Source organism: Narcine bancroftii, chromosome 6, assembly GCF_036971445.1.
Source record: "Narcine bancroftii isolate sNarBan1 chromosome 6, sNarBan1.hap1, whole genome shotgun sequence".
NCBI lineage: Eukaryota > Metazoa > Chordata > Chondrichthyes > Torpediniformes > Narcinidae > Narcine > Narcine bancroftii.
Genome location: NC_091474.1, coordinates 167804850 through 167825556, shown reverse-complemented (window position 1 = coordinate 167825556; position 20707 = coordinate 167804850). Strand labels below are relative to the sequence as shown.

Sequence of the window (20707 nt, the reverse complement as noted above, 5' to 3'; positions counted from 1 at the left end):
TACAATATAACTGGATACACAGGCTATACATCACACCCCAAAAGTTAAATCAATGGGACCCAACAGTATCACATCACAGCTTCTTGACGCAAAGAATCCAATGCTGTGGGCAACCATTGATTGAAAGGGTGAGATCCCATCCAGGCTCATGCTGGTATTTGTGGGGCGGCTTCTCTCGGATCAGCAGTCGTTTTGCAGTTGATTGCAAGAATCAAGTGAATTTGACCAGCAGCTGACATGTGGGAGAGGAAAAGAGAGAGAAAGATAAAGTGTTAAACATTGGAATTGCCAACCCAGACCCAATTATTTACAGAGATATAACATTTGTAATGCAGCACCAGCCATGCAGGATGGTTTTAAAAATTCAATCTAACTTTCACTGCTTTTGACCAATGATAAATTCGGTTGGTTTCCATTGTGTAGTTGTTCCATTATTGCCACTGATGAACGAGCGCCTCCCGCAGCAGGGATGATAAGTGATATCACAGAACATCTCCCTTCCATTAAACAACTGCTTTCAATGTGCAGATTAGAACCACAGCAAAGCCATTGGCAGTACAGTTCAACCAGTGAGACCAGACCCTTGGGCTTGATTCTCTGTGCTATGTTAGGCAAATGTCAGGCAGGGAGCTGCAATTAGGAAACTTCATCTGCTTCAGATTCAACTTCGACTGAAGTTAGGGCCACTTTTCAGGCTCCCTCTGCTTTCAACGTCTGAAAGTAAAAATGGGAGGTGATTACATAAATCCATACCAATACAACATCGTCCACTTAAGTCAGGCTGCTTTTCTAAGACCAAAAAGAGAGACAAGATTTCGGAGCAGGGTGATGCGAGTCAAGAGAAGTCTTGGTGGCTCAGGTGAAAAACGAACGGGACAGAAGTTTGTTTTGGAAATAAATTAGACCCAGTCAGCAGGCTGGAGATTTCGGGAAGATTTACTGTTAGTTTTTTTTTAATCGGAAGATACATTAAACAAATTGTTAGCAAGCTTCTTCATTTTGCGTGTGCCGAGTCCTGTCCGAGGAACTCTCCTTGTGTGCATATGCTCCAACTGGAGCGGGCAGTGAGTGAAGTGAAGGCGCTAGGACCCGGCCTTCGCTGTCCGAGGCAGACAGACAGAGCCCTGCATCGCAGGCAAGGCAGCAGAGGACGAACTGGCAGCTAAATACCCTCGGCGGTCTCCCAGCAACGGCCCTGACGCAGAAACCCCCGTCTTTACTCAGGGACGCTGGTTGAGGGAAAAGCTCTCGCTGCCGGTTGCAAGTAGTTGGTGGGATCCGAAAGCTGGAGCATCCGCGCCCCGTGAAGCCAGGTGAGCAGACCGTTCAATGGGCATCCGCTTCTACCCCAAGCACTGGGTCTTGCACACAGAAAGGCAAGTGTAAGAGGTGTTGGCTCTTGCATTCCTGTTGGCTTTTGGAGCTGTCTGAAGGAAACCTCGCCAGAGTGTAAAGCAAGGGCAATCTTTCTCGCATGGCACTGTCATTTGCAGCCCCGCCGGAATCCGCGTGTCATTTCTGATCTACGCCATTTGGGGGCTCGCCACAAAGGATCCCCCCACCCCTCCTCCTCTGTCGTGTCTGCGATTGCAGGACTTGAATATCGCCCACTGCTAAACGGAGCGGCGCGGAACCTAAACCGCCGATTAAAATAGCGCTAGCGTTTAAAATACATGGTGAGTGCAAAGCTTTCCAATGTTCAGGACAACTCGGGGAGGCGAACAAGGACGATTATATGTTGGATTTAACGGAAAGCTAATCATGTAGTTGAAGCAGTGGACTATCTCCCGTTGTTAAATTAGGTTTAAACACATGCATCGGAATTGGGACATTCTGTAGTTGTTAAATAGAGATGTTAAATATTTGATTTCTCTTCATTGTAACAATAAAACAGAGGAAAAAGCAAGTTGGAACCAAAGAACTAAATTGAAGAAGTAATTCGCACTAGTAAAGAGAACATTTAAGGCAGATAGATAACAAATCAGCTGGAATTGATAGTTCTAAATAAAAGGTGATATCCAAATATATTCGTGAAATGCAACAAACAGAAAGCTTTTGCAGAAAGGAGGGGGGAAAAAGGGAAAATATAAACCATTTAGCCAAACATCAGTTGCCAGGAAAATGCTGGAGTTCACCATTCAGCAAGTGGTTACAGTGGTCTGAGAACATTTCACTATGTTTGGACAGAGGCAACATGCTTTGTTAAAAAGAAAATCATGCTTGTGTTTTGTTGCATCATACAGCATAAAGAAGGGGAGAGTAATGGATGTGGGTGTCAGGCTTTTCAAAAGACATTTCTGACTGTGCCTTGTGAAAGGTTATTTTACCAAATCAGGATTTGTGATGGGGTAATGCGAATTGTGGATCGGTTGAAAGTATATTTTATGATTGACGAGAAGCTGGTAAATGGTGTGTATTGAGTATATTTGAGCACAGCATACAGGAAGTAAACAGCTGAGAAGTACAGCTGAGAAGGTTGGACTTTATTGCAATGGCGTTGAAGTCTTGCTGTAATTGTACAAAGCTTCAATGAGGTCACACATGAAGTATTGTATGCCATTTTTGTCTCTTGCCCAGAGGATGGATTGACTGGAGTAACCTGCACTCACTTTGATTTAGAAGATTAAGATTTCCATAAAAAATTTTGAGCAAGTGAAATACAGAGGTTTATAAACAGGAAATGGCCTTAATTTATATTGTATTGGACAGATTCATTGTGAAACTGAGATTCTAGTTACTTTTTAAACAGAATTTAAATTTGTAGGGATTTTTCTTCTCTTTTTGCTTACCCATTTTTCAGAACATATCCAAAATGGCAGCCAACAACTCAAGTCAAAAGGGAGTGCAGACGTTGGGATCTGGAGCAGCCACCTGCCACTCCCTCTACTGACAAACCATTTTGGATCAGGATCTCTACTGAAAAAAAAATCAACACACCAGACGTTGATTGATCCACTGACTTCTTTCAGCATTCTGTTCTCAGTACCTTCAAGGTATTGTCTGTCCTGCTTATTGGGTCTGCCTCCATCCAGGTAATCTTGAGATAGAAGCTCATCCATTTACACCGAATAGAAGCAGAAGATATAGTTAGAACCTTCAACACCATTTTCATATCTGCCATCTCAATGCTCAAACATGCGTAAAATTAAATGGAAGTATGGGGTTTCCCCAGATAATCTAGAGCACACATGTCAAACTCAGGCCCGTGGGCCAAATTTGGCCCGCGATATAATTATATTTGGCCCGCAAGATCATATCAAGTATGTATTAGAGCTGGCCCGCTGGCCGCCGCGCCAGTATAACGCATGCACAGCGAATACTACAAATCCCAGAATGCTTTGCAAATGCGTTGGCGCCGGCCCGTCAGCCCGCTAATCACCCCCACCTCCTCTCTTTACTTTCGTTAGCATCTGTGACCTGTCGCCTCACTCACATGTAATAAACCCCTTACCAAAAATGGCCAAACCAAAGACAGAAAACAGGACCTTTCAACACAGGTGGGAGGGAGACTATATGTTCATCATTTTAAAAGACAAACCTGTTTGTCTTGTGTGTGGAGCCAGTGTGTCTGTAGTTAAAGAATATAACATACGACGACACTATGAAACGAAACACCAGGACAGGTATAAGGATCTGAACGAGAAGCAAAAGCTCCAGAAGGTGAAGGAGATGAAAAGAAGTCTGGTTTTACAGCAAACTTTATTTTATATTTTATTTCTCATTTGTTAATGCTTCTTCTGGAAAGAGTTTAACCAAAACTATTATTAAACATTTATTTTAATACGAAAAAGTTTAACATTACATATGTTGAAAGAAGAGAAAACATGCAGATGTTGTTGAAAATTTTCAATCAATATTTAGTTTGGCCCACGACTTAGTCCAAGTTTTTAATTTTGGACTCTGTGAATTTGAGTTTGACACCCCTGATCTAGAGCCTTAAACTCATTATCTAGAATGAGAAATTCACATCTTAAAAGACAGCAAAGGATTCCAATTTAGTTTTAATTAGAGAAATTCTGGTATTAGTGATGTTGACCATAGCATTAAAAAAAACATCTGCTTCCCTGTGCATATGTTACAAACCAAAAGCAAAGTGATGAGCTCTGAATTATCCTTGAAATGGCCTGGAAAGTGCTGACTTTTCCTGATGGCCATGGAATACATTCTTGAAAAGTTATAAGCGATGTTCAGCTGCAAAGACTTCCAGATTCAATGTATCTGCAGCTGTAAAGTTCAGTGTACAGAAGCCATGGAAGTTACCAGGAGTTCTGCACGTGAATGGTGACCATGCTCTTTAATGGAGTGCTGCAGATCCTACCCATTAGAAGTCCCCATCACAGCCACTCAATATTTTATCACCATCTTCAAAGGCAGTACGTTATGGTCTTCCCAGTCGACTTGCCAATCATAATAAAACCAAATGTATCATATGTATCGAACTGCATGTTGACTCTTTACCACGATCCTCCAGGTTGTAGAAGGGGCAAGGTCCACTTGGAATGAAACTCCACAGAGATGCCAGTTCGGGTGAAGTCCCCCATTTTTAAATATTCTCAGGAGATGGCTAAGTTGAAAGGATGCTGGCCACACTAGAGGAACAGATGCCACAAATGATGCTCAGTGCTTGGAAAGAAAAATAAGAAGTTCTCGGCCAGCAGCTTTTATTGGCTTCTCTGGAGTAACTTGTGCTCTAATGTTTCTCACTCAGGGTCAGGCTCCCTTTAGTGATCATCAACATTCAGGTGCAGATGGACAGCTTACAGTTCTGCATGTCTCAGCCCAGATAACATCTACAATTCCTTTTTTTTTAATAACATAGATGATACGTCAGTCTACCTAAACATATCTGAATGAATCTCCAATGACCTTGATCAGCAATGCTGAGTATTTTTCCAATAATGTGGGTTCTATCATCAATGGGAAGTTAATATTGAAGTAACAAAAGCAGATAGCAGCTGAACAGGTTTGAAAGAGTGGAGAGAGTGCAGAGATTTACAAAAATGTCACCTTGGTTTCAGAATCTAGATTACAAAAAGATTGAGCAGATTAGGTCTTTATTCCTTGGCATGTAGAAGGTTGAGAGGGGATTTGATAGAGTTATTGAAGATTATGAGGGGGATAGATTGTTGATGTGGATAGGCTTTTCCCTCAAGGATAGGAGAGATTGAAACAAGAGGTTAAGAGTTAAGGGCAAAAGTTTAGAAGTAACACGGGGGGAACCTCTTCACTCAGAGTGGTGGCTGTGTGGATTGAGCTTCCGGGAGAAGTAGTGGTGGCAGGGTCCATTTTGTCATTTAAGGAAAAATTGGATAGGTATATGGATGGGAGGGGAATGGGGGGGGGGGGTTATGGGCAAGGTGCAGGAGAATACTTGGTTTGGTACTGACTAGAAGGGCCAAGATGGTCTGTTCCTGTGCTGTGATTGTTCTATGGTTAGATTCTTCTTTTTCTTCTTTGGCTTGGCTTCGCGGACGAAGATTTTTGGAGGGGTATGTCCTCGTCTGCTGCAGGCTCATTGGCGATGCGGGACAGGCAGGCACTGTTGCAGCGGTTGCAAGGGAAAATTGGTGGGTTGGGGTTGGGTGTTGGGTTTTTCCTCCTTTGTCTTTTGTCAGTGAGGTGGGCTCTTCAGTCTTCTTCAAAGGAGGTTGCTGCCCGCCGAACTGAGACGCCAAGATGCACGGTTGGAGGCGAGATCAGCTCACTGGCGGTGGTCAATGTGGCAGGCACCAAGAGATTTCTTTAAGCAGTCCTTGTACCTCTTCTTTGGTGCACCTCTGTCTCGGTGGCCAGTGGAGAGCTCGCCATAGAACACGATCTTGGGAAGGCGATGGTCCTTCATTCTGGAGACGTGACCCACCCAGCGCAGTTGGGTCTTCAGCAGCGTGGATTCGATACTTGCGGACTCTGCCAGCTCGAGTACTTCGATTACCCTGGGGAAAAAGGAGGATCCCATTTGAGGCTCAATTCCCAACTTTCTGAAAATTCCCAATCTACTGAAAAGTGGTGCAGTAGATAAGGAGACAGTAAACAATTGCCTGCAAGTCATTTACACGTCATGCTATTGAGTGTATTCAGCAGCAAGCTATTATTATTCAGTTAAAACTTCTGCCTTTTTGCCTCCTTGCCTTAATTACCAGGCTGTGAATTTCACAAAATTATGCGAGGAATACTTATCACTAATCACTGCACAGCATGTGCCCAACAACCAGAAAATTAACTTTATCGGGCAGCTTTATTTACTGGGCATTAAATTTGATTTAACTTTCTTTGAGGGCTTTCTTGCCACATAACAGATAAATGGCAAAATAACAGCAATGAAAAACAATGTTTTCATTGATCCTTCAATTAAGTTTCAAAACACCCCAATAAATCCCAGAGTTAGTATTCTCAATTTATTCTTTCCTTGTCTTAATATTATTGAAAAAACTTTATTCTGGGTTCAGTCCGAGCATTCTCTTTAAAATATTTCTGCATTTGTCACCAGTAGTTTCCTTGGTGACTCTCTCAATTGACCAGTGGACACTCCAAATTGGCATTCACCCGAGCTCCTGCTGATCTTTTACCAAAGTCACTGTGTCTCGTGGGATTGTGCTCAATTCCCTGCATCCATCAATGCCCCAGTGTCTTCTCTTCTGATGTAATGGCATTACAGCTTCCTGGCAAGATATTTGTGGGCTAACAAGTTTAGAGCCCAAAGATGCTATTGAAATCACACAAACAACCACAGGTGGTAAAGCAGTTTGCCGAGTCAAACAACAGAATGTTAATTAGTGTTGGGACTGCTCCAATGATACATGAATTCTGTCTATTGTGGATTTTCAACCCTGGAACAGGATGTTAACTTATCAAACCTGCAGCCCAGTGGGCATTAAAAAAGCAGACATAAAAAGGTTACATTCGAAAGGTTTAATATCTTTGTGTGATTTCAACACTGGTGACCATCAGGACTATTTGAATTCATATCAAAATATATCTTCAAATATGTAAAGTTAGGACTATAAAAAGATTATTTTGTAAGATCATTTTAGATCTTTATGTTGATTATAAAATATCAAATTTTGTACTGCTATTAATTGGACATTATTAACTCTGCATTTTACAGTTCTTTGTAATTCAAGGAAAATTAGAACATAGAACATGGAAATTATACTGAAATCTTGTTTGCAATAATAGTCCCATCTTCTGAAACTTTTCAAAATGATACAGCTTTAAAAAAGAAAGGATATATTCTCTGTTACAGATATCAACCACTGTGTCAATAAAGCACAATGGCCAGTTGGTCTGTGCCAAAGCTTGAGGTAAATATGTTTGAAGATGGACCAGAAAGCCCAGAGAGTCAGAGTGATGACCATCTGAGGAGTCTAAAAGCACTCACCCAGAAATTGAGGCTTGAAACCAGGAGGCCTTCCTATCTGGAGTGGAAAGCCAAACTGGAAGGGAAAGACTTGGAAAGTACAAAGCCATTGGATGATCAAGGGCCTGCAGATGCAAAGAAACCCAGCAAGGATGCCAGTAACTTCAAGGGAACACAAAAGCACCTCAGTGAGAGTTCTGACAAGGATACCAGCTTGACTTCAGGGAAATTTAATGGCTTTGAAGATATCGACAAGACATTGACCTGGCTCAAGAAGGAACTGGTAAATTTAAACACATTATCCTTTCTCCTTTCTGGTTCTCATTAAGGTTACTCATTTCTGAAAAACAGATGAGACTTTGACAAATAGCTTTGTTTACTTTTCTGTTTAAGTGGGAACATTCAAACCTTGGTAATTTTACATTTTTACCTAAATTGTGTTATAGGCCCAGAGGACCCCAAAACCCAGCAGCAATAGAAATTCACCAAGACCAATGGTTACTTAAACAAAAATTGCTTTCAATTTTCTTTAAATGTGAAAACAAGATTAAACTTTTACTTTTTACTGTTAACTTAACCCCCTTCTAATTCTAAGTGCATGTGTATGTTAATGTGTGTATAAGTTCAGAAAAGTTCTTTAATTCACAGTCCAATCTCATTTCTCACTCCTTCAAGTTCACCAGTATCAGGCAATTCTTATACTGTGCACAGAATTCAACATATACAAATTTCACCAGGCTTTGGTGCTTGAAAGGTAAATTGTTTACCGCTCAGGAAGGTTCTTGTCTGTTTTCAGAGAGAGATTTGTTGCTCATTGGACACAAACTGATTCCTTCCAATCAGCCATGTCAGTGTCTTGCCAAAGAATCTTGCCCCATCAGATGATAGCTTCTTTCTTTCTTTCAGGTCACCACAGAGTTCCTTTTTGGTTTCCCTTATTTCAAATGAAACATTATACAGCCAGCCATCTCCTCTTGTATGGACCACAAGGGCTTTGACCAGGCTGAACTAAAAACTCACAACCCATCTTCAAAATGGGTTTTTTCCCCACAAGCTTTCCAGCTTGTCATGTTCCAGTCCTGGCTCCTGCTGTTGAACTGTAGAACTGAATTCTCTTCCTCTCTCACACACTGAGAAAAGCCTCTCTCTGCTTGCAAAACCACAACCTTAGAACAGCAAACTGCACTCAGATTGTGGCACTGGACGCAATCTTCTGAGTTCGTTCATCTGTTGCTTTCCAAACCAAATCCATTACTCCACAACATGTCCTTAGAGGCTTCTTCAAAGTTTTTGCAAAGGCACCTGGAGCTTGAACTGTCTGGCTTGATAAGAGCTCTTGCATTTTAAATGAGATCTGTTTTGAAGTGTTTGTCTGGGACCTACACTAAAAAACCTGCCACAAATTATCTCCTTTAAAACATATCTATAGACAATATAAAATATAACAATCTGTCACAATTGATTGTTTACTATTAGATCAATTGTAAAGCAGGCTTGTCTTAAGCTGTTTCAAGATTCAATCCCTTCTTTAGAATAAAGCTCATTGTGACAAACAGGAGCTTATCCCAGAGCGATGTGAAAAGGATGATCTTCTTGACAAAATGTAACCAGACACACTCAATCACCTCAAGATCAGGAGAAGGGATGAAAACAGAAGGCACTAACTGCTACTAGCAATGGCAATAGTTTAAATCAAAATGATGTGGATAGAATTCTGGCCAATAGGAAAATGGAAGGTTACAGAGATCAGGTAAGATAACTAGTTTAGTGCCAGAGTTGAGAACACCATGATCTTATTAAAAGGCAGAAGAGCTGCAGGTTTGGACAAAGGGGACAAATAGTTTGGTGGAAAGAGGAATCTTTCTCCATGACATGGAGCTGTGATCTTTCAGAATCAGAATTTATTGTCATGAACATGTCACAAAATTTATTGTTTTGCAACAGCATTAGAGGTGCAAAATTGCTAATAAGTTATATTTTAAATAAATTAGTGTAAAGGAAGAGAAAGTGAGGTAGTGTCTGTGATTTATTGTCCATTCAGCTTTCTGATGGCAGCGGGGAAGATGCTGTTTCTGTTCTGTTGGGTGTTTGTCTTTAGGCTCCTGTGCCTCCTCCCTGATGGTAGCAGTGTAAAGAAGTTATGGACTGGGTGGTGAACGTCCTTGACGATAGAGGCTGCTTTCCTGAGATGCCGCCTCTTGTAGATGTCCTTAATGGAATGAAGGCTGGTGTCCATGATGGCGCTGGTTGAGTTCACAACTCTCTTTAGTTTGCTCCTGTCTTGGGCATTGGCACCTCCATACCAGAAACTGATGCAACCAGTCAGAGTGCTCTCCTGTAGAAATTTGCAAGAGCTTTTGGTGATATACCAAATCTCCTCAAACAGTATAGCTATTGGTGAGCCTTCTTCACGGAAGCCCCAGGATAGAGCTTCAGAGATGTTGACACCCAGGAATTGGATGTTCTTAACCCTTTCCACTGCTGATCCCTTTTTGAAGACTAGTTTGTGTTCTCTTGATTTCCCCTTTGTGAAATCAACAATCAGTTCCTTAGTTTTGAGCACATTGAGTTAAAGATTGTTATTGTGACACCAGATGATCACTCCTGTACGCTTCCTCTTTGCTGTCTGTGATTCTGCTGACGACAGTGGTGTCATTGGCAAATTTTGTAGATGGCATTTGAATTATGCTTAGCCATGTAGTCATGGGTGTAGAGAGAGTAGAGCAGTGGGCTAAGCACGCATCTTTGAGGTGCACCTGTGTTGAATGAGAGTGAGGAGGAGACATTGTTTCCAATTCTTACTGACTGCTGTTCTTTCATTTGCTCCTGTAAGCTTTTTCCTTGTTATTGTAGTTGAGAGCTGAATTTTGTTTTAAATTTACAGTTTTTAGTTCATTTTTTTTCCCACCTTGGTTTATCTGCACATCTTTGGTGCTGAAGAAAAGTGTGTGAAGAGTTATATTGTAATGCTTGGGAAGGGTGAGAAGTAAAAAATGAACCAACACACAATATTGGAGAGCTATAACACGTTGTAGGATGGTGGCAGAGGACAAGAGTGAGAGTAGAACATTATGACAAGTGAATATACAAGGGAGAAGAAAGAAAATATTATCCAGAGGGAACAAGGTATCAATACTCACGTGGACTTCCCACCCCCCCCCCACCCCCAATTTTTGGACCAAACTATTTGTTTTTTTTTATGACCCGTGTAAAAGTAGACCCCCCCCTATTTTTGCCCTGACCGCCTGCCCATACGAGCTTCCAACGGTCCAACTGTGGACCCTCTCCTCAGCTACCTGCCCACTGGAGCACCCGAAGCCCTGGCCGCCCTCATCCCCACCCTGGCCACCTGCCCATCCGAGCTCCCAATGTCCTAACCGCAGACTTACCACTCAGTCCCATTTTTTCAAGCTCCTGACGTCTTGAACAATGCAGGTACCTCCAAGGAGATCAAAAGTATGATCTGTGTAAAAATAGACACCCCCTTTTTTGGGCCTGAAAAGGTGGTCCAAAAATTCAACAATTACATGAGCATAGACAGTATATACTCAATACTCAGACTGATAAAATGTCAGCGATCCATAGTAAGGCATTGACCATTAACATTTGATTAGTATTTTGCAATCAGATATCAATCAATAACTGAGGGGCATTATAATTGAGTTCATCCATTTTTACATCTTGACATTCTTATTGTTACAGGTTTAGTATACTCTAATGTAATTGATTCCATTTAATGATATTGTTAATTCAAAACTTTTGCAAAATAGTTATTTGATTGCATTTCTAGTAACAGTTGGTAAACTATATAATCAGTTGCAATTTAGTTTAGATCCATACATTAACATAAAAAGACACAAGCTGTTGTTGATTAGTAAAATTTGGTTGACCGAGAGGCATGGAACAAGAGTTCAGTGCTTTTAAGAAGATCTTTGCTGAGAAGCATACATATTCAACTTGAAGTGAATGCTGTCCTTGGTTCAGGCAGCAAGTTTTCACATTCTTACATTGATATGACCTATGGCCTTGGACATCAATTCCATCTGATCTTTGTTTTGACGAGGGAATACATACACAGTCTTTGAAAGTGAAAAAAAATTGAATTATTTCTGGACATGTTTTCCAATTATTTTGGTCACTGCATGGATTTTGTTACTATACTAATGCAGTTTTCTTTCAAACGTAAAAACAGACAGAAATGCGTCTGCAAGACCAGCAGCTGGCAAGGCAACTGATGCGGCTTCGCAACGACATAAACAAGCTGAAGATCGAGCAAACCTGCCACTTGCACCAGCGGATGCTTAATGATGCCACCTATGAGCTGGAGGAGCGAGATGAAATGTCAGATTTGCTCTGCGATTTCCCAGTGACCAATGCCTTCGCTCTGTCAGCACCTCTCAAACTCATTGGCGTGACCAAAATGAACATCAATTCTAGACGCTTTTCTTTGTGCTAAAAGCACCATGTGTTGTTTAACCTGCAACAGATTCTGTTGTGAAACAACCAGCATTTCAGAACTGCAGCAGAATAGTTGAGTCATAGAATTAAAAAAAACAAGGAATAATAAGATTAGAAACAAGGCTTAAATAGTTTATTCCTTTATTTTTCTTTGCAATTTTGCTTTCTCCTTTTCACCTTTCATCACTTTCCTCTTTTCCTCCCATCTTATCCTGAAGGAACAATTCTCAACGTGTTATTTCTCCACGAATAACAAGGATGACCCAGCGGGTGAACGTCAGCAGGTTCCACGACACAATTGCCTATTCGTGATCAAGGTGTACATCAGAAACATGAAACTTGGAAAGATCATTCTGCTCTTTTTATCCAGGAATGCTGCAGAAGATCACATGACTTCAATCAGGCTCCCTTGATCAATACAAGACTCTTTTGGTCATCAAAGCTGAAGAAATTTCAATGTGCATGCAATGGTGGGACTAAAACCACTTGGTAATTACAACTGATTTCAATGAGATGCCAGAGGGATCCCTCTTGATCTCAGTGGACATCGGAAACCAGCAGCTGCAAACTCTCCCCAGTCATTTTCACCAATTTCAATCATCAGGAAAGATCATCTCTCATCAACACTATTGCACCACTATAGTAGGAAAAACCATCCAACTGACTGGAGATTGTCAATCCAGTTACAAAAACAGAGAATTCCAGAATCACAGTGCAACTCAAGGAGTGACTGTGGAAAGAGAGAGAGAATTGCTGTTTCAGATCAAAGACACTTAATAAAGAACAAGTTTGCTTTAAGTTGCAGAGAAGGTAGGGAGCAATGGGGGGGGGGGGGAGGGGGAGGGATAGGGCAAAGTGAATATCAACATCAAGAAACCAGTGCTGATCAGGTGATAGCTTTGTGAAGCACCTGTGCTCAGTCCACAGGACTTGCCCCAAGTTTCCATTCACTACCCACTCCCATTCTATCCATAGCCTGCTGAATCGTTCCAACAAGGCCAACTTCACCAAACCTTAGCTTCCACCTTGGCATTTTGTAGCCTTCCAGGCTCACTATTAATTTATTTACTTTCAAGTAACTCACTTTGTCTGTAACAAAACAGGCCATTTCTGTTTTAAGCCGCCCAGCCCCGGCATTGAATCAGCTCTTCCACTCTCCACGGGTACCTCCTAACCCCAAATTCATAACATTTTACATTCCTTTGTTTACACTGTCACTCTCTAACTGGATTCACTTAATGACTATTATTTATCCCTATTGCAATCTTGACCTCCTCACAGATATTTCCGTTATCCTGTCTATGCCACTTTTTGTTTAGTAAGTATGCAGCCAGTAGGGTAATTCCAGATGCATCACTATATTGAGATGGCCCTATTATACCAACTTGCCTTAAAATTCATGAAAAGCTTTTCAGATCTTTCTCTCAATGATAGGAGGAATACAGCTGGAAACTAGATTATATGGTGCTTTACTTTTCGACTGGTATCTGATTGAGATTGAATTAACACAGCATAAACTGTGTTTCCAATATTTCCATGTTAGATCATGCCAATCATGAAATTGACCAAGAACTTCAAGATCAAAATCCCACCCATCACAAAAATAGCTCCTCTAGATGCTGGTCTTCATCCATAGCTGCTTCATCTCTTCTGAACCTTTGCTGACACTTGCCCTTTTCCCTACTTTGACCGGCTACAGATGCCTCTTAAAGAACATGCCATTCTCCCTGGTCCCAAATGCCAAGTCATTCTTCTCCATTTTTCTTACTCCCTCCCACTCTTTCCTTGTAAATAGAAGACAACTGGCATGAAGTACAATGAGTGGTGGTGAACACCCACTCCCTGCCAGTCCTCCCTAATTGTGCCTCAATCTCAAACCATCAACTTGTACATTTTCAAGTTCAGTTTGAAATAGTCAAGAGTGCACTGGAGTTTTGAGGAACGCGTGAGTAATGTGCATGATAAACAAGGTTAAATGACTTGACAGATCGCTGACAAACTAGATGATTTTGAAAGCCTGTCAGGAAACAGCAGTATGACTTGCAATGCTTTGGTAGCAGGTCTCTGCTCCATTTAGTATCACAGCCATCACAACCTCACACAACCGAGCTCCTGATCTCAAATACTGCAACCTTGGGAAGACAGCAGTTTTCTATTTTACCATTTTTAAAAATTTATTCATCTTTTTTTTGATGTGGACATCACTGCAAAACCCTTAATTGCTCTGGAGAAGGAAATGGGGAGTTGCCTTCTTGATGCACTGTAGTCCACCTGAGAAATTGTGAAGGGGTTTCCAGGATTTAAACCAATCAATTATATAGGAAGTCTGGTCCATTTCCAAGACAGGATGGTGCATGAATTGGAGGGGAATGCAGTTGGTGTTGTTTCCATGTGCCTGGTTCCCTCGTCCTTGTGATAGGGGTTACAGAGAGCAAAGAGAAATACCTTGATGCAGTTGTGTGACTACTGGAATGTAATTTAAAGCCATGTTTAACCAATGTGTAGAAGGGATTTACTTATTCTCTGTTGTCTCTGGCTACACATAGCAACTGTCACAGGGAGTACAAGAATGCGACAATCACCTTTACACATCTCTTAAAAATATAAGAAAAAGGAGCAGGAGTCAACCATCAGGCCTGTTAAGGTTGCTCTTCCATTTAATGTGGCTGATCTGGGCACGGACATAGCTCTACCAACCCTCCTTTGGTCCATAACCCTTAATTTCCTACTATGCAAAAAATATACATTTAATCAGATAGTCTCTACTGCTTCCTTGGTCAGAGACTTTCACAGATTCACTACTGTCTGGGAAAAGCAATTCCTTCTCATCTCCATCCTTAATCTACTCCCCAATTTCATATGCTACAGTGTATCCTTAGTTCAAGTCCCCTAATCTCATCAGCAACAATATGGGTCTTCAAAGCAATAATACAAAAACGAAATCTGATATTCAACAAAGCCCACGCATTATAGTTACTTCAAAGGAAAACAAGTAGAATCTGAGTTGCTTTGATCCCAGGTATATGCAAATGCTATCCTGTGAAGTCATGAGAAATGGATTCACACTTGGAACTCCCCACAGAAGGCCCTCTAATTGACCACACCTTCAAGATGAGATGCCAGGTGGCAGGGAGTCACTCCACCATATGAAAGGAGTGAAACTCATACTAAATAATCAATCCTGTCACATTTTTGTTACAAATACTTCCCCCTCCATTCACATCTGCTGATTAAAAATAGCACCCATCCAACTTGATGAATCTTTAGCGCACTTAAATAGTTTCACCACTTTGTCTATCAATGTAACTACAAAGCTATTGTAAGGTACCCCTGACAGTGAAAGTATTGGTTTATACCTTTAATATTTACCCAAAAAGAGATAGCCCTGTTCTTTTTTTAAAATATTTAATTTTGATTTTCAGACTTGTATCGATTCAAACAACAATACACTTTCTTTCAACACTTATGCATAACATTCAGTCTTTTTCCCCCCATGCCCAATGCAACTGAGAACAAAGTTATATAATTTAAATAAAATCCAAAAAACATAAATACCATTGAAATCAATGAGCCTTGTGAAAAACTGATTTATATAGTCCTTTATAAAACTTTCTAAAAGTTTAATTTACTTATGTGAAATCTTACCTCCCCGTTTGAATCAGATTAATTGTTCTTGAGACCTCTTCTGCCCTCACCTGTCAAGACAAGACTTTATGTGCCCTTTCCCCAGCTCGTAATACTGTTGCCTAGATCTTAAAATCATCTTTTCTACCCTATACATTTGCTTTGCATTGTATTTGAGTTTTTTTATTTATCAAATTTCTGCATTTTTCCTCAGAACCCAATCTTTGATAATCCTTTTCTAATCAGGTTATCTCCTGTTCCAAGTTGTTTTTGTCTTTGATGTACTCCTTTTTGATACCCTTGGTATATCCAATTATCTGGCCCCATAAATAAGCCTTTAATGTGTTCCATAATAGGAAACTATTAGTAGTAGAGGGACAGTTTGTCTCACAGGACAAATCTATCTGAGCTCTAATGAAGCTAAAAATAAATTCCAGTTTTCCTAACAGCAATGATTTAAGGTGCCATTATATGCCACTATGATGGATAGAGTCAAGGGTGAATGGTCAGACAATAACTGAGCCATGTACTCTGTCTCCACTATCCTACCCTCTAATTAGGCTGATGCTAAAAATAAATCAATTTTGGTGTGTTGTCTTGAGTAAAAGGAGTAATCCCTCTCTTTGAGATTCTGCCTTCTCCAAACGTCTATCAAATTTAGCTCTTTCATAAAGGACAGGGTAGTTTTGACTCCCCTGGTCCTTCTTACTTTCCTCACTGACTTATCCATGATTGGATCCAGACAGATGTTAAAATCCCCTCCAATCAAAACATTTTCTCACCCCTCTGTTTCTTTCAAAAATATATCTTGTATGAATTGCTCATCATCAATATTTGGGGCATATATATTCATAAGTATCCATGGTTCAGAATATATCTGATAGTGGATCATCACAAATCTTCTAGCTGGGTCAGCAACCACACCCCAAACCACCACTGGAATACTTTTTCCTACGAGGATAGCCACTCCCCAGGCTCTGGAATTGAAGGAGGACATCACCATCTGGGCCACCCTCCCTCTTTTTAAACTTTTCATGTTCTTGATATGTGAGATGGGTCTCCTATAGAAATGCTATATCTACCTGCATCTTTTTTATATAGGTATGCCAAGATGCTCTTTATCAATTTGTTTATCCCATTTATGTTGAAACTTATGAATTTAACAGTTTTATTCATTACCCCAATGCCTCTCCATTAATTTCCTCCCCTTCCTTCTTTTCCCCAGGTACTCATCTTCCATCCATCCCATTATCCATGGGTCTCGGACACAGATGACTGCCTCCAAATAAACCTAAGCAATTAAAACCAACAAATGAGACAAAGATAAAAACCAGAAATTCCCCCAGGTACCCATTCCCCTTTTCCTCCTAGCCCTACATTTCCCTTCCTGGCACCTATTCTCACACAGCTGGTGCCAACTTCCCCATTAATATGAAGTGTGCCTCCTGCACCCATCAATCTATTACTCTGTTTCTTTCCACCCTTTCTCAGAGCTCCCCATATTATTTCTTTATTTACCTTTAACAGTTATGTTTCTATCAATTCAACAGAAAAGCACACCCTTCTGTGTTTTTATCATTTACAGTATATACAACCCATCATCTCCTTAATTTCTTTCCCAGAGGGCAGCTAGTTTTTTTAAAACATAATTCATTGCCTCTCTAGCTTCAACAGTTTTTTTTCGCCTCCTAGCCTTGTTATTTTTAAAGTTGCAGGGTGAAGGAGGATGAACTCTATCCCCCTTTACTTTAAATTTCTTTTAACTAGGTCAGATTCCTTCCTGCGCCTTAATAACACCGCACTAATATCCGGGAAAAAGAGGACTTTTTTTTTACCCTCATGTTCAGCTGCTTCCTCCCCCCTTCTCTCCCTTTGCTGCTGCTCGTAAAATTCGCTCCCTGACCTGGGTTTTGGCAGGGGGTGAGAGACTGGTAGACTGTTTCCAGATTATCCCCAATTTGGTCCCTCCCCAGCACTTCTGGAATCCATTCTTTTTATAAAGAGTTCCATCAGGTCTCTCCCCTCTGCACCCTCCTTCACCCCCACTATCTTTATATTATTTCTCCTTCTATAATTTTCTAAGGAGTCCTTTTTTCCCCATATTTTTTTTCTCTCTCATCCACACATCCATCTCGTTCTCCCTTCTTTCCAATCTCTCTTCCACCCTATCTAATCTGTCACCATTACACTTTCGATTAAGTTATCCAACCTTTCTTTAATTATATTCTGGCCCACTACCAGTGTTTTTAATGTTTTTTTGCATTTGTTGTATAGCTTCCATAATGTCCCTGGTGGTGGGCACCAATCTCTCTGCCTCCTTATCCCCCGCTTTTCTCTTTTCACAGTCCTTCTCTACTCCTTTTCCTTCTGCTCTTCTCCTTTTCATTCCTCCTCATCATCAGAAGTTGACAGGCTGGTGCTCTTCGCACCTCCTGAACTCTCCTCTCTCCACTGGGTCCCCAGTTGCGTTGTTCCCACTGCCCACAATGCCCTATGCCTCTTCCATCTGGTGCTGCCTTGACTGCGGTCTCCTGGCCTTCGCATAGATCTACCTTACCTAATAAGTGTCTATTCCCTTTAGTGGTCCGCAGCTTCTCCTCCGTCACTGCTATTACCACTGCTCCCATGACCCTCATGCTCACCAGCTCTCCCATTGATTCGGTCATGGCCTTCCCCCAGCCCCCATGCGATCCAACCTTTTCATCCTCTCTCAACCTTCCAGGCGAGACTTCTTCCCATAGGATGTTTCAGGGCTCTGCTGTCCCGGGATCCAATGTTTTTTGTAGGCCCAGGGTCAACCTCTCCACCTCCACCATGTGGTGAGTCTTTTCTTCCTTCCAGGTTCTTCGTTCTTTTTCCCACCTGCTTTTTTTCTTTCCTTCTCGCTCTTTCTTATATTCATATTTCTGGTTATATTCTGTCCTTTTGGGTTTTCTGGGGATCTTCTTTTATCTGTTTTTTTTATCAGCTTCTCCTCGAGGAGCTTTTAGATCTCCTTACAGCCCCCTCACTGCCATCTTGGATCCTCACTCATGCCCCGTTCTCACTGTGAAATCATCTTTCCAGAGTCAGAAGTTAGAGCCCAAATAAATGTAGCTGGAGACAAGGCAACAATGGCCAAGGGTTTATCCAAGAATGGAGAGGAGGAAACTTTTCCAAGCCTTAGAGGGTTTATCAAATGGTTTCTGTAACTTGTAGAATGGGAATTGATAGAAAACAGACTTGAATGAGACCTGAAGATAGGAAGGAAAGGAAGCATGGAGAATTCATCCTCTAATTTGACTTTGCTGAGACTGAAATGTTGAAGAACTTCATTAGGAAGTTGATTGTAATTTTCATTCCTACCTGCAATAGTTGGGAAATAAATTTGCTGGGAAGCATGACTCCATATTTCTAAATTCCTGATCGCAGGAATTTGGTCAAGACATTGTTATCAGTGATTATGTGAATGATGTTCACAGCTGAAAGCAGCCCTCAGGTATCCTTGAGTGGATCTCCTCTGTTCTGATGAATTTGGTGCTATTTTTGGCATCCAGCAACAAGGAAGACATCCTACAAGCTGATCAACCAATTATATTGTGGGTTTCCTGAATGTGGTAAAACAGGGCAGATGTAACTGAAAGCAAAGTAAATAAATATATCTGCCTGACTGGAAGGGTGGGAGAACTGAGCAAAGTTTCACAGGGGTAAGATCATACAGGCCAAGGAAGTACTAATTTTGAGAATGGGATCCTTCAATAAGAAATGAAGAAAAACAATTTTGTAAAATGATCAGAAACTTTTCACGCAAATCCCTAAAGAACAGGTTAGCCCTTTTGTAAGTGGTCATTGCATTGTTTTCTTGCTGAGTGTTTAGGACATTTGCAAGTTAACTTAGTAGACTTAGATGCATTTCATTTTCTCCATCACCCCCCCTCCCTCCTCTTACCCCTATCCACATCTCCCAGTTTTCTTCTTGCTTCTAACAGCAATGTGGTGACCCACTTACTAACAAATGAACCAGCTCCCAAAATGGCACAGACATGCTATGGAAAATTGACCTGCATCCAACACAGTTTTAAAAAAAAAATCACTGATGATGTCACTTCCTGCCCATGTGACAGGAGCAGTGATGTATATAAACCCAGCATGCAAGCGTGGAGGTGTCTGTCTTGCACTAGACTCCACAATGTTTCCCCGCATATACATCAACTCGACAACATGTACAGTGGTTCCACAACGTGTACACCAATGTCTATAGTAGCTCAGTATAGAATACTTTACTACATTGGTGACCCCAATGGCCCAAACGATATTTGGACCCCAACATGGAAAATTTTTATTCAATGCATGCTGTGGCTCTGAAATTGCCAATGTTTTGGACTTCACAATCACGTGTATCGTTTGGCCAAGCAGAAGCCCAATTCCAGTTGGGGCAGATAACATCTGGTAGCAAGTGCCCAGGATCAAGAGATGGCATGGCAATTTTCCTAGTTTCTGCAGCAGCCTCTGGAGGAGGGCAAGTATATGGTGCTCAAGAATCTGCTCATCCATATCTTCCATGCTCATGAATGAAATGGTGGCACTAACAGAAGGGTATAGTCCCTGCCTCATGTTCGTGCAATCTTTCTTGGAGCAGTTGCCAGAAGATATCCACGTACTGCTGGCCAATGGGAATTTCAATGACCCACATTGATTCGTGGCCTGTGCTGACTTTCTATGGCGGGCTAAGCAAGAAAGCACGACATCTGTAGGACAGGTCAACAGATCCCGTTCACAGCAGCAGGACTGTGCAACTCCAACATTAGACTGGCAGCAGGGTCAATAAAGTCTGTTGTCAGACCTCCAGTTGGCCAGGAGACAACGGGATGAAGGTAGCACCCAATGGTGTTTCTATTATCAACGATAGGGTGTAGAAGCTCGCTGCTGCTGTCCTCCCTGTGCGTTTCAGGAAAAATGCCTGGGCCAGCCATTGCTAATTGCTGTGGTGGTTGGCCATCGAGACAGCCTTTTATATGTCTGGGATAGACATTCCAGCCGGAATTTCTTGGTGGATACAGGGGCTGAGATCAGCATGCTTCCCCCTTCAATTATACTAATTTCACATGGATGTTCACATTGGCCACAGTCGCACAATCACTACTGGGAGCTGATTTTCTCAGAGCACATGGCCTCCTAGTTGATCTAGAGAAATGAAGGCTCATTCATATCAATACTTTCCAGACCTTTCCCCTAGGTGAGGTCAAGCTGCCAACACCACATTTAGACTCCGTTACTCTTTCAGAGAAT

The 20707-nt window shown here is 41.4% G+C and overlaps 1 protein-coding gene across 2 annotated transcripts; it reads left to right on the top strand.

The window, feature by feature from the left end:
- The first annotated feature begins 7254 nt into the window (after positions 1 to 7254).
- fam167ab (family with sequence similarity 167 member Ab) lies at positions 7255 to 11813 on the top strand. Of its 2 annotated transcripts, XM_069888274.1 has the most exons (3): positions 7255 to 7491; positions 7588 to 7640; positions 11550 to 11813. In XM_069888274.1, the coding sequence occupies exons 1-3, from the start codon at positions 7272 to 7274 to the stop codon at positions 11811 to 11813; spliced, it is 537 nt and encodes a 178-aa protein (XP_069744375.1). In that variant the 5' UTR covers positions 7255 to 7271. The 2 variants fall into 2 exon arrangements, with proteins under 2 accessions (XP_069744375.1, XP_069744373.1); XM_069888272.1 differs by having other exon boundaries at positions 7255 to 7640.
- The last annotated feature ends 8894 nt before the right edge of the window (positions 11814 to 20707 follow it).

What these genes read in the sequence shown, in the direction of transcription:
- fam167ab (XM_069888272.1), top strand. Translation starts at nt 7,272, where the DNA reads ATGGCCAGTTGGTCTGTGCCAAAGCTTGAGGTAAATATGTTTGAAGAT. An exon ending in CCTGGCTCAAGAAGGAACTG is followed by an intron (nt 7,641 to 11,549) that starts GTAAATTTAAAC and finishes ACGTAAAAACAG; the next exon opens with ACAGAAATGCGTCTGCAAGA.